The following is a 14,839-nucleotide window of genomic DNA, read 5'->3' on the forward strand; positions in this document are numbered from 1 at the left end:
AGAATTATTGAGTAAATGGTGTTGGGACAATTAGCTAGCCTAAGGGAAAATGAGAGAGGACTGAGGGACTAAAGCGAAATCCACACGTCAACTCTTACTCGAGTTCATTATGAATCAAAGATTTATGCTTACTAAAAATACAAAAAAAAAAATTAGCCAGGTGTGGTGGTGGGCACCTGTAGTCCCAGCTACTCGGGAGGCTGAGGCAGGAGAATGGCATGAACCCAGGAGGCGGAGCTTGCAGTGAGCCGAGATCACGCCACTGCACTCCAGCCTGGGCAACAGAGCGAGACTCCATCTCAAAAAAAAAAAAAAGTGAAATGATAAAAGTAGTAGCACATAATTCTACTTAAGAAAGGGCCTTCTAAATAGAATATAAACCCAAAAGACAAAAATAAAAAAATGAAAGACTGTGGCATTCTTTAAAGGAAAAATAAAAACTTTTAGATGAATGAAGTCCAGACAAACTGAAAGAAAATGGGGCTAGAAACCAAAATCTCCTTAAGCTGATAAGTAACTTCAGCAAAGTCTCAGGATACAAAATCAATGTGCAAAAATCACAAGCATTCTTATACACCAATAACAGACAAACAGAGAGCCAAATTATAAATGAACTCCCATTCACACTTGCTTCAAAGAGAATAACATACCTAGGAATCCAACTTACAAGGGATGTGAAGGACATCTTTCAAGGAGAACTACAAACCACTGCTCACTGAAATAAAAGAGGACACAAATGGAAGAACATTCCATGCTCATGGATAGGAAGAATCAATATCATGAAAATGGCCATACTGCCCAAGGTAATTTATAGATTCAAGTCATCCCCATTAAGCTACCAAAGACTTCCTTCACAGAACTGGAAAAAAACCTTTAAAAGTCATATGGAACCAAAAAAGAGCCCACTTTGCCAAGACAATAATCTAAGTCAAAAGAACAAAGCTGGAGGCATCACGTTACCTGACTTCAAACTATACTACAAGGCTACAGTAACCAAAACAGCATGGTACTGGTACCAAAACAGAGATATAGAACAACGGAACAGAATAGAGCCCTCAGAAATAATACCACACATCTACAACCATCTGATCTTTGACAAACCTGACAAAAACAAGAAATGGGGAAAGGGTTCTCTATTTAATAAATGGTGCTGGGAAAACTGGCTAGCCATAAGTAGAAAGCTGAAACTGGATCCCTTCCTTACTCCTTATACAAAAATTAATTCAAGATGGATTAGAGACTTAAATGTTAGACCTAAAACCATAAAAACCCTAGAAGAAAACCTAGGCAATACCATTCGGGACACAGGCATGGGCAAGGACTTCATGTCTAAAACACCAAAAGCAATGGCAACAAAAGTCAAAATTGACAAATGGGATCTAATTAAACTAAAGAGCTTCTGTACAGCAAAAGAAACTACCATCAGAGTGAAAAGGGAACCTACAGAATGAGAGAAAATTTTTGCAATCTACTCATCCGACAAAGGGCTAATATCCAGAACCTACCAAGAACTCAAACAAATTTATAAGAAAAAAACAACCCCATCAAAAAGTGGGCAAAGGATATGAACACTTCTCAAAAGAAGGCATTTATGCAGCCAACACACACATGAATAATTGCTCATTATCACTAGACATCAGAGAAATGCAAGTCAAAACCACAATGAGATACCATCTCACACCAGTTAGAATGGCAATTATTAAAAAGTCAGGAAAACAACAGGTGCTGGAGAGGATGTGGAGAAATAGGAACACTTTTACACTGTTGGTGGGACTGTAAACTAGTTCAACCATTGTAGAAGACAGTGTGGTGATTCCTCAAGGATCTAGAACTAGAAATACCATGTGACCCAGTCATCCCACTACTGGGTATATACCCAAAGGATTATAAATCATGCTGCTCTAAAGACACATGTACACATGTTTACTGCGGCACTATTCACAATAGCAAAGACTGGGAACCAACCCAAATGTCCATCAATGACAGAGTGGATTAAGAAAATGTGGCACATACACACCATGGAATACTATGTAGCCATAAAAAAGGATGAGTTCATGTCCTTTGTAGGGACATGGATGCAGCTGGAAACCATCATTCTCAGCAAACTATTGCAAGAACAGAAAACCAAACACCGCTTGTTCTCACTCATAGGTGGGAACTGAACAATGAGATCACTTGGACACAGGAAGGGGAACATCACACACCAGGGCCTGTTGTGGGGCAGGGGAGGGGGGAGGGATAGCATTAGGAGATATACCTCATGTAAATGACGAGTTAATGGGTGCAGCACACCTACATGACACATGTATACATATGTAACAAACCTGCAAGTTGTGCACATGTACCCTAGAACATAAAGTATAATAAAAAATCAAAATAAATAAATGAATAAATACATAAATAAATAGAAAAAAAAAGAAAATGGGGCTAGGGAAAATGAGTTGCTCTATTTCCTTAATGGATTTAAAAATAAATTGAAAGTGCCTATTTATACATGAAAAGTTGCTCAACTTACTCATAACTTAACACTCTATAAAAACTTGCGTTTTCAGTCATGAGATGGCAAAGATAGTTCCCAGTGTTAATGGGAGTGTGGTGAGATAGGCACATTAATGAATATAAAAACTGATTCAACTTAGAGGGTAATTTTTAAATAGTTAATAAAAATCATGAGCAACAAATAATATTTATGTATTAAATAATGCTGAGTGTAGGAATGACTTTAAAATAATCCAAGGGATGAAAATTTTAATCTAAGAAAGTTGATACAAATAAAATGAAACAAGATTAAGCATATATTGATGGTCCTGTCCAGGTGAGGTAGCTCACACCTGCAATCCTAGCACTTTGGGAGGCCAAGGTGGGTGAATTGCTCGAGCTCAGGAGTTCGAGACCAAGCTGGGCAACATGGCAAAACTCCATCTCTACCAAAAAAAAAAAAAATTAGCCAGGCATGGTGGTGTGTGCCTATAGCTCAGCTACTTGGGTGGGTGAGAGGTGACATGATTGCTTGAGCCTGGAAAGTTGAGGCTGCAGTGAGCCAAGATTGTGCCACTCCATCCTGGGTGACAGAACAAGACCTATCTCTACATACATACATACATGCATGCATACATACATACATACATAAATGAATAAATAAATAAAATAATTGATGGTCGCTGGAGCAGGGCAGTGCTATATATAACAGTATAAGCACAGATAAGAAATACTTGAAGAATAAGCTGAATAGTATGAGAGAGACTGGTCAAGCTACAGTCAACCATTTCAGATATAAAGAAAATTACTTTAAAATAAAGGCAGTAAGACACAGTTCTACTATGTTATATAATTCACAAAGCCCTTTCTTAACTTTCACAACCATATGAGGGTTCATTATACTGCTTTCTCTACCTTTGTATCTATTTGAATTTTTCCCATAGAGTTTTTCCTAATGTTCATACCCTTTAAGTCAGGAATTCCATTTCTACGAATTTTGCCTGTACTTACATTGTACAAGCACACAACAATATAAGTACAAAAATGTTATCTGAGGCAATAAAGGCAAAAACCTGGAAACAACCTAAATGTCCACTGGAGGGTTGGCTGAATAAATGATGGTTTAAATACAGTAATGTCATATACCCTTAAAAAGTATGCAAGTAAATTACATGAGGTAGACTGTGGAAAGGGGGAAAATATTAAGGGCATAATAATAGGTACAGTTGGATCACATTTAACTAAAAACCACACATGTAGATTTGTGAATGCATGTCATACATGTGCCCATATTCATAACAAATTCCTGGAAGGATATGCGAAAAGCTTAACAGTGGTTACATCTGGTGAGGCAGGAGAGAAGTAAAAGATGAGCTATGGCTCTTTTATTGCTGACCTTATCTCAGAGCCCTTAGCATACCATACCTCTATCTCAGCCCTGATGATTGCTCCTAAAGCCAAAACGCTAATATTATCATATTATCATTTTTTTTTTTTTTTTTGAGACGGAGTCTCACTCTGTTGCCCAGGCTGGAGTGCAGTGGTGCGATCTCGGCTCACTGCAACCTCTATCTCCCATGTTCACGCCATTCTCCTGCCTCAGCCTCCCGAGTAGCTGGGACTATAGGCGCCCGCCACCACGCCCAGCTAATTTTTTATGTTTTTAGTAGAGATGGGGATTCACCGTGTTAGCCTGGATGGTCTTGATCTTCTGACCTCATGATCTGCCCACCTTGGCCCCCCAAAGTGCTGGAATTACAGGCGTCAGCCACCGTGCCCAGACCTAATATTATCTTAAATAATTACTCTGAAGATGTGAGTAAGATCCTTTCTTGGTGTTAACCAAATTATTAAGGTTATTTATTGAGTATACATGTGCCTATTGTATGGGGAATACAAAAGACTAATATTATAGTCCTTGCTCAAAAAGTTTATAATCTAACAGAAGAGAAAATGTTCATACAAGGAAACAATTAATGCCATGCAAATACATGTACTCAGAAAAGGAGAAGCTGGTATGGGAATGAAGAGTCAGGGTTTATGGAAGAAATAAGAGGGCTGATTCAGTCTTACAAGATTAGCCAGATTTAGACAGAGGGAACAGGATTGCATAAAAACACTAAAAACAATGTACAGAAATAAAAAAAATTTAAATACTGGAAGACTCAATATGACTGGAGATGGGGGAAGAAAAAGTGTGAAATAAGTAACAAGTAGTATGAAATAAGTAACAAGTTCAAGGTTATACACATCTTTAAAACCTGGCAAAAATTAAGATTTTATAAAATTGGAAAAGATGAATTTTAAGAAGTGTCTGGCAGCAACAACATGCATAACAGGGTAAACTATTTTTAAGTCTTTGCTTCTTTTTGGCTTGCTTTCTTGACATTAAAAATAAAATAATGAACCTTATTTCAATACCTCAATTCCAGATTCTAGTGGTCTCTTCTTCCTTGGTCCAATAGCTGCAAGAGCTGTGAGGTTAGCATCTCTATGCTGTATCTGTGCAAGTTCCAATTGCTGTAACTAGAAGACAGAAGAAAACAAAATCAATGTTTATACACATTCATGCTCAGAGGGGAAAAGAAACTGATTACTAAGCCTATTTCTGCATTCACCAAAAAAAGTTACAATATAAAATAAACATTAGATTCCCATAACAGCCAAGGGCACATTTTCTGATTCTTTTACTCCAACAAACTCTTTAGTTCTTAATCTCTATATGGAAGAGGCAGACCTCCGGTAAAGGAGAAGTACAGAAAAGAAGAAAGGCATCTAAAGCTTAATTTCTCCCAGTATAACCACAGATGAGAAATGCCTGAAGAGTAAGTTGAACAGTAAGTTAGAGAGAGATTGGTCAAACTATAGCCAACCATTTCAGACTAAATTTACTTTAAAATAAAGACAGGTTTTATACATTATAGCACACAGTACTACTATGCTATGTAATTTACAAGGAACTTTCTTAACTCTCACAATCATATTGAAAGGTGATTACTATAATATAAAAATTATACATCATCCTATTTTTATTAATGGAGACAGTAAGGCTCTAAGAGGTTAGCACAACTTCATAAAAGGCACCACACAAGTAGTAAGTGGTGGGAACAGCACGCGGAGCAAAATGCTCTCATTAAAAACCTCTTTGGTACATCACACTTTCTCATTTGCAAATAAAAGTCTTCAATTTACTCTATAACCTTCATGGCAAAATTCTAAAGTGATTTAGTACTATTTTGTTGTATACCTTTCGCCATACTTAATCAAGAATGCCCAACTCGATATGGTATAATGTTTTCATATGTGGGCAAAACTATACACGGGTATGCATGAAAGATGTCCTATTAAAAGGCAGAAACTGTATTATTTCATTGAGGCAACTGAGTGTCAAATTAGGTATTCAATTTAAAAAAAAACAAAAAAACACCAAGGTGAGAAAGTCAAAATAGAACACCACTAGATAAATCCCTAAGCTTTTTCAGAAGAGAGGAATAATGTTCAGTTCCCATCAAAATGTTATTATTAATACTATGGAGGGAAAAGAGGAAAGAATCTGGGGCTGGTTAACAGTCACATATTGAAACAAGATGAAGACAGTCAACTGAAAGTAACCTGTTGAGAAACCCTATACATATATTGAGAATATTCTTTCAAAAGAGTACTAACCAAAAATTTTTAGCACATGTTTAAAATAGAGCAGGTTGAAAACAAAAAGTAGTCTGTGGCGAAATGGTCAGTCTTAAGGAGATACCAAGTACATAAATTCCACTTTAAGATTACTTCAGATTATTTTAATATTAGGGGAAAGAATGAATAACTGAAAAGGTAACTGAATCTTTAGTAAAGCAGAAAATAATTGCTACGTCCTGAACATCTGTATCCCTCTAAACTTCTCATGTTTAAATCCTAACACCCAGGGTGACTGGTATTAAGAGATGGGGCCTCTGGAAGGTGATTAAATTATGAGGGTGGAGACTTAGTATCCTTAAAAAAGAGACTTAAGAGAAACCCCTCACCCCTTCCACCAGGTGAGAACATAGTGAAGTAAAAGTAGGCTCTAACCAGACACCGAATCTGCTGGCACCTTGATCTTGGACTTCCTAGCCTCTAGAACTGTGAGAAACAAAATTCTGCTGTTTATAAGCTACCCAGTCTAAGATATTTCATTATAGCAGCCCGAATGAACTAAGACAACAATTAATCAAAGAAAATGAACTAAGAACCATTTTCCACTTGCTCCACAAATTACAGGACAGAAATCCTTTTAAACTGTGTGTTTACTTATAAATAAACTGTTAGAAAAGTGTTTTCATAAGTTCTAAAATATCTTTTTTGTTGCTGCTGGCCTTTTTACTAAAAAATACAGTTTTAGAGTCTAATGCTGCCACAATTCAGAACTTCTAGGTGACAAAATAATGATTTTAGTTAATCTACCCTGCAGTACAAATCAAACAAGCTTTATTCTAAAGTCCTTCCCTGTAGAGAAATGGCATCTGCAAGATAGCCACACCAAATAAAAGACTTTTAAACTGACCACCGTCTTCAAATTCCCCTATGTGTAGTGTAACATTTTCTCCCATTCTGCAAATTATACTTTGCTTTTCTGAAGTCTCTCACACAAAATTTCAGAAAATTTTGCAAAAATCGAACAAAAATGGAAACTGACCATAGTTTTCATTGGCCCTGTATTTATAACAAGCTTTCTCAAAACCAATGTATCTTGGCAAGCACAAAAGAGTAAAACCAGGCACTTTTAACCAGAAAAGGAGGCAGTTCTGAGCATTAATGCAAAACTGGCATTTATCAAGAATAAAGACTACAATAAGTAACCTCAGTTCAATAAAAATAGCCATTGAGTTAGAGGCTTGCCTGTGGAAACAGGATTGCAAATGATATGATTATGTATCCAGAAAACCCCAAGTTATCTATATATAAAAAAATCCTCCTAAGACTGATAAGTGAGTTTAGCAAGATAATTATTACAAGATGTAAGGTTGACACATGCAATAATTAAGTTCTAAACACCATTAAGGTACAATTGGAAACTTAAAATTTTTAAATGTCATTTATAATTGCTCTCTCCCAAATGAAATATGGAGATATAAATCTAACACATATAGGTATTTCTACGCTATAAATCACAAAATGCCTATGAAAGAAATAATAAATAAATAAATAAAGAGACATGTGGTGTCCAGGCTTGTAAGACTCAACAAAGATTTCAATTCTCTTCAAATTACTTTATCCACAGACTTAACACAATTCTAATAAAATTTTGTTGTGGATATGGATAAGTTGATTCTAAAGTTTATATGGAAAAAAAAAACTAGAATAGCTAAAATCATTTTTTTAAGAAGGACAAAATTGGAAGAATAACACCATGCAATTTTAAGACTTCCTGTAAGGCTACAGTAATCAAAATAATGTAATACTGGCAAAGGGACAGACAAATAGGTTAACAGAACAAAACAGAGAATCCACAAATAAGATGCATATAAATATGGCCAATTGATTTTTGGCCAGGTGGGAAAGGAATGCAGTTGAGAAATGACAAAAATTCTCTCCTTGACCAAACTTCTGAATCCTCTTTTCAACGAGGCCTGAACCTTGGCCTAAAAAACATTAACACAGTTTCTAACAGCTCAAGGCCACCACTGTAGGATGGCCTTAACTTCCTTAAAGAGCCTAACTGAAAAAACTGAAGATTGCCAGAAGAATTTACTATTTGTTCCATCCAACATCTGACGATAAGGCCCCATCTTCCAGCCTCTATGGAAAGGCAGGAGCTGATTAAAGTCTATTCTTACCACTTTAGTGTCTGGCATAGTCTTTTATACAAAAGTTGTGGGGCTGGGCGCTGTGGCTCATGCCTGTAATCCCAATATTTTGAGAGTTCAAGGTGGGCGGATCACTTGAGGTCAGGAGTTCGACACCAGCCTGGCCAACATGGTAAAACCCCGTCTCTACTAAAAAATACAAAAAGTAGCTGGGCATGGTGGGCACGCCTGTAATCCCAGCTACTTGGGAGGCTGAGGCAGGAGAATTGCTTGAACCCAAGAAGCGGAGGCTGCAGTCAGACGAGATCGTACCAGTGCACTCCAACTTGGGCAACAGAGTCAGACTCCATCTCAAACAAACATCAAATGTTGGAACAATTGAATACTCACGTGCAAAAAAAATTTTTAAATTCATTCTGGATCCAAACTTCACACCTTATACAAAAAATAACTTAAAATACAAATGTAAAACTATAAAAATGTATAGGAAAAAACCATAGGAGAACATGACTTGGGGTCCAGCAAAGAGTCCTTGAACATGACACCCAATGCATATCTATAAGAGAAAAAAACGGCAAATTGGACTGCATCAAAATTTAAAACTTTTGCTCTATGGAAAACACACTTAAAAGAATTAAAGGACAAGCTACTTTATTTCCATGTCTCCAATCTATGTGTCGTTCCTGCCTCATTGTACTGATAAGGACTTAAACTATAATGCTGAATAGTAGTGGTAAAAGCAAGTATCTTTGCCTTTTTCCTAATCATTGGAAGAAAGCATTCAGTCACCATTAAGAACGATATTAGCAGGGTTTTTAAAGCTATCCTTTATCAGCCTGAGGAAACCTCTTCCTTTTTAAAATGTCTTACTTTAATAGAGACAGGAATCTCGCTATGTTGCCCAGGCTGGTCTTGAACTCCTGGTCTCAAGCTATCCACTGGCCTTGGCCTCCCAAAGTGCCGGGATTACAGGCATGAGCCATCATGTCCAGCCAAGGAAGTCTCTTCTATTCTTAGATTCCTGAGAGTTTTCAGTCATTAATGGATTTTAAATTTTATCAAACATATTTCTAAATTAATTGATAGGATCACATGGTGTTTCTTAAGACTATTAATATGATAGATTATACTGACTGATTTTCAAATATTAAAGCAGCTTTTCATTTCTGGAATATAATACACATAGTCATGGTATATTATTCTTTTATATGTCAAATATCAATACATTCTTTTTATATCAAATCTAAACTAGATTTGATTTGCTAACATTTTGTTTGGGATGTTTATATCTATGTTCATAAGAGATATCAGCCTGCAGTTTTCTTGTTTTGTAACATCTTTGTGGGTTTAACTATTAAGGAAACAATGACCTCATAAAATGAACTGGAAGTGTTTCTGTCTCTTCAATTTTCTGGAAGAGGCTGTGTAGAAGTGGTATTAATTCTTCTGTAAATGTTCGGTAGAATTTACTAAAAATCTGTGCTGGTATCTCTCTTAGAAGGTTTTAATTACAAATTCAATTTGTTTAATAATTACAGAACTAGAAAAATAAAAAAGATTACAGAACCGTATCACGTTGGCTAAGTTTTGATAGTTTGTGCTTTTCGAGGTATTGGTCATTTAATCTATCTAAGTTGCCAAACTTCTGCAAACTTATGTGCTATATTTGCTTTTGGGGAGAGGGGTGTGGCGGGGGGGACAGGGTCTCACTCTGTTGTCTAGGCTGGAATGTAGTGATGCGATCTCATCTTACTGCAACCTTTACCTCCTGGGCTTATGGGATCTCAACTCTGGATGGGAGGTGCACTGAGCTGACATCTCACCATTGCATTACAGCCTGGGCAACAGAGCATTATTAGTGATTTCTCTTCTTTGTTTTTTCCTTTCTCAGTCTTACGAAAAGTGGTCAATATTGTTGATCAAAGAACCAGTTTTGGGGAAGTTTTTTCCAAAGTCATTGATGAGTACTCAAAGATATGTGCTTCCTTCTGCTTGGTTTGGGTCTATATTGCTGTTTCCATTTCAGTTTCTCAAGGAAGTTTAAATTATTGATTTGAAGTCTTTCTTCTTTTCTAATGTAAGCATTTTCTCCCATCTTGTTAATCTAGCTAACCTATATCATTACCTGCGATTTGAGTTGCTTAAAGTTCCATTACAGATTTTTAATCCATCCTGAGAGTCTCTATCTTTTAATTGGTATATTTGAATCATTTCCACTTCATGTAACAATTAATGATTAGATTTAGATCTATCGTTTTGTTTTCTGTATGTTCCCTCTGTTTTTCATTTCTGTTTCCCTTTTTCCACTTGGAATTATTTCAAACTTTTTACCATTTTAATTTATCTACTGTATTTTATATTAACTCTAAATGTTTTATATTAATTTTAGTGGTGGCTCTAGGGATTACAATATACGTACTTAAATTTTCAGTCTGCTCAACATCAATATTTTACCACTTCAAGTGGAATATAAAAGCCTTGGACATATATATGACTCTTTATCCTCCATATTTTGCTGTAGTTGTCTTATATATTACACGTACATACATTGAAAATCTCTGGTGTTAATTTTTCTAATCCATGCATATGGTAAATCTCAATTTATCCTTAATGAATTTCACCAATCATCATTTTTTACATCAATCATATATATTTCATTAAAACTTTATTTGCATATGTTAGATTTATGATCCTTTAATATCTTATTTATTTTATTTTCTGTTTGTTGCTGGTGTTTAAAAGTATAGCTGATTACTGAATATTAATTAATTTTTACTAAGTCTGACACATAATTGTACATATTTATAGGTACTTACTGATATTGCAATAAATACACAGTGATCAGATGAGGGTAATTAGTATATCCGTCATCTCAAATATTTATATTTTTATGTCAAGAACATTTTATTAGCCTCCTTGTAGCTACTTGAAACTATGTATTATTAACTATAGTCATCCTACAGTGCTGTAGAACTTATTTCTCCTATCTAGCTGTAATTTTGTAGCCTTTAACAAATCTTTCCTTATTCCCTTTTCCCCCAGACCCTTTCCATCCTCTACTATTCTCTGTTCTCCTTTTTACTTCTATGGGACCAACTTTGTTTTAGTTTTCACAGATCAGTGAAAACATATCGTGTTTAATTTTTCCTGGAATACTTAACATATGTCCTCCAGGTTCCATCCATGTTGTCATAAATGACAAGATATCATTCTTTTTTATGGCTGAATAGTATTCTACTGTGTATATATGGCACATTTTCTTTATCCATTCATCTGGTGTTGAGTACCTGGCTTGATTCTATATTTAATATGTATAGTGCTGAAATGAACATGGGGGTACAGATGTCTCTGTGACATACTGATTTCTTTTCCTTTCTCAGTACTGGGATTGCTGGATCATACGGTATTTGTAGTTTTAAGAGGAACCTCCATGCCATTCTCCACAGTGGCTATACTAGTTTACATTCTCACCGAATTCCCTCTTCCCTGGATCCTTGATAGCATTTTCTCATTTTTTGTCTTTTTGGTAATAGCCATCTTCACTGGGGTCGAATGATATCTAGTTGTGGTTTTAATTTTCATTTCTCTGATGATTAGTGGCATAGAACATTTCTTCCTATACCTGGTGGCTGTTTGCATGTCTTCTTTTGAGAAATGTCTATTCTGATCATTTGCTCATTTGTTTGTTTTTAATTTTTTTTTTTCTAGAGACAGGGTCTCACTCTATTACCCAGGATAGAATGTAGTACCATGATCATGGCTCACAGCAGCCTCAACCTCCTAGGCTCAAGTGATCACACTACTTACGCCTTCCAAGTAGCTAGGACTACAGGCCTATGCCACCATACATGGCTAACCTTCAGTTCTAAATTTTCTGTAGAGATGGGGAATCACTAGGTTGCCCAGGCTGATCTCAAACTCCTGGCTCCAAGTGATCCTCCTACCTCTTCCTTCTGAAGTGTGGAGAGTACAGGCATAAGCCATTGCACCTGGCTCATTTGCCAATCTGTTAATCAGACTGATTTTTTTGCTGTTGAGATGCTTGAGTTCTTTGTATATTCTGGATATTAATCCACTATCAGATGAATAGTTTGCAAATATTTCTCCCCATTCTGTAGTCTATTTTTTTTACTCTGTGGATTGTTTCCTTTGCTATGCAAAAGGTTTTCATTTAACATAATCCATTTTTGCTTTTGTTACATGCACTTTTGAGGTCTTATTCATAAAATATTTTCCTGACATAAAATATGTCCTGAAGCACTTCCTCTGTTTTCTTCTAGCAGCTTTATAGTTTCAGGTTTTACACTTAGATCTTTGAACCATTTTGACTTGATTTTTTAATAGGGTAAGAGGTGGAGGTCTACATTTACTCTTCTGCATATGGATATCCGTTTTCCCAGCACCATATTTTTGAGGAGAACATGCTTTCCCCAGTGTATGTTCCCGGCACCTTTGTCAAAAACATGTTGGCTGTAGACACCTTGATTAACTTCTAGATTCCCTATTCTGTTCCATTGGTCTATGTTTATGTTTTTGTTTTTATGCCAGTCGCATGCTATTTCGGTGGCTACAGTTTTGTAGTATATTTTGAAGTCTGGTAGTGTCATGCCTCCAGCTTTGTTCTTTTTGCTCATGATGGCTTTGGCTATTCGAGGTCTTTTGCAGTTCCATATGAATTTTCAAATTTATTTTTCCTATTTCTGTGAAGAATGTCCTTGGTATTTTGATAGAGATTGCATTGAATCTGTTGATTGCTTTGGGTAGTATGGTCATTTTAACAATATTAATTCGGCTGGGCACAGTGGCTCACGCCTGTAATCCCGAGGCGGGTGGATCACAAGGTCAGGAGATCAAGACCATCCTGGCTAACACAGTGAAACCCTGTTTCTACTAAAAATACAAAAAATTAGCCGGGCGTGGCACCTGTAGTCCCAGCTACTCGGGAGGCTCAGGCAGGAGAATGGCGTGAACCCAGGAGACGGAGCTTATAGTGAGCCGAGATCACACCACTGCCCTCCAGCCTGGATGACAAAGCAAGACTCGTCTCAACAAAAAAAAAAAAAAAAAAGGAAAAGAAAAAAACAGTATTAATTCTTCTGATCCATGAGCATGAGACATTTGTACATTTGCTTGTATCTTCTTCAGTTTCTTTCACTAGTGTTTTATAATTTTCCTTGCAGAGTTCTTTCATCTCCTGGGTTAAATTATTTCCAGGTGGTTTTGTTTGTTTGTTTGGCAGGGATTTTAACTGGGATTGCCTTCTTGATTTTGTTTTTTCAGCTAGTTCATTGTGTAAGGAACACTACTGATTTTTTTTTTTTTTTAAACAAAGAGCTGTATGCATTTATTGCATTGGTAGTCAGTAAGAATCCTTTGAAACGGCAACAATAGACACTGGGGACTTTTGGAATGGGAAAGAAGGAACAGAGGAAAAAGTGTTGAAAAACTAACTACTGGGTACTATTCTCACTACCTGGGAGCTGGGATCAATCGTACCCCAAACTTCAGCATCATGCAATATAATCATGTTACAAACCTGTACGTGTACCCCAAATCTAAAATTAAAGTTGAATTTATTTTTAATAAAATCCTTTGTTATTAAACAGTTTTGATCCTTGGGTCAAGGTCTTAGCATGTACATTGTTTATGTGGTTAACTCAAAGACATATATATAGGTGCCTAGAGTTTTGAGGCCTGGAAGAAGCCACTGCCACATATATTACAGTTACGGGGTTTCTCTTTAGTATGGCCGCTCTGAGGTAGATTAATGCTTAAACAAATGATTAAGGATTTGCCACATTCATTACATTTGGAAGCTTTCTCTCAAGTGTAAGTTCTCTGATGTTGTGCATGGTATAAATTTTGACTGAAGATCTTGCCACATTCATTGCAGCTGTAATGGATTATCTGATGTCTGCTGAAGTTTGGTTGCCAAGACAAGGACTTATCACTTTCATTATATTTGTAAGGTTTCTCTCCCCTATGGATTACCTGATATTTAGTAATGCTTAAATGCTCACTAAAGGCACTGATACACTAATTACATCTGTAAGGTGTCTCTCCAGTATGGATGGACTAGTATCTAGTGAGGTATGACTACAGTAGACAAAATTTCCCACAGCCACATTTGTAAGGTTTATCTCCAGATGGATTACATGATATTTAGTATGGCTTGCACACTCAGTAAAGACTTTTCCACAGTTATTACATCTGTAAGGCTTCTCTCCAGTGTGACTTCTCAGATGCCTTTCAAATATATGACACAACTAGAGACCTTGTTACATTCATTCCATTCATAAGGTTTCTCTCCAATATGAATTACCTGATGGTTAGTAAGGCCTGGAAATTTCTCCCTTCACCCATTGGTTGTCCAGAAGACTGTTGTTTAATTGTACAGTTTTGAATATTCCTCTTATTTCTACTTTTATTCCATAGTGGTCAGGTAAGATACTTAGGATATGATTTTGACATTTTAAAATGTTTGAGGCTTGTTTTGTGTCCTAACATATGGTCAATACTGGAGAATGTTCCATGTACTTCTGGAAAGAATATGTATTCTGCAGCTGTTTGGTGAAATGTTCCAT

The 14,839-nt window shown here is 36.3% G+C and overlaps 1 protein-coding gene across 1 annotated transcript in view; it reads right to left on the reverse strand.

Moving 5' to 3' along the window:
- The window catches only part of TAF4B (TATA-box binding protein associated factor 4b), a 154,997-nt gene that overhangs the window by 26,514 nt on the left and 113,644 nt on the right, over positions 1 to 14,839 (reverse strand). Inside the window, exon 14 of the mRNA XM_023207757.2 lies at positions 4,900 to 5,004. Coding sequence (XP_023063525.1) covers positions 4,900 to 5,004 — 105 coding nt within the window. The remainder of the gene's footprint in view (positions 1 to 4,899; positions 5,005 to 14,839) is intronic.

Source organism: Piliocolobus tephrosceles, chromosome 18, assembly GCF_002776525.5.
Source record: "Piliocolobus tephrosceles isolate RC106 chromosome 18, ASM277652v3, whole genome shotgun sequence".
In the NCBI taxonomy this organism is placed as follows: Eukaryota; Metazoa; Chordata; class Mammalia; order Primates; family Cercopithecidae; genus Piliocolobus; species Piliocolobus tephrosceles.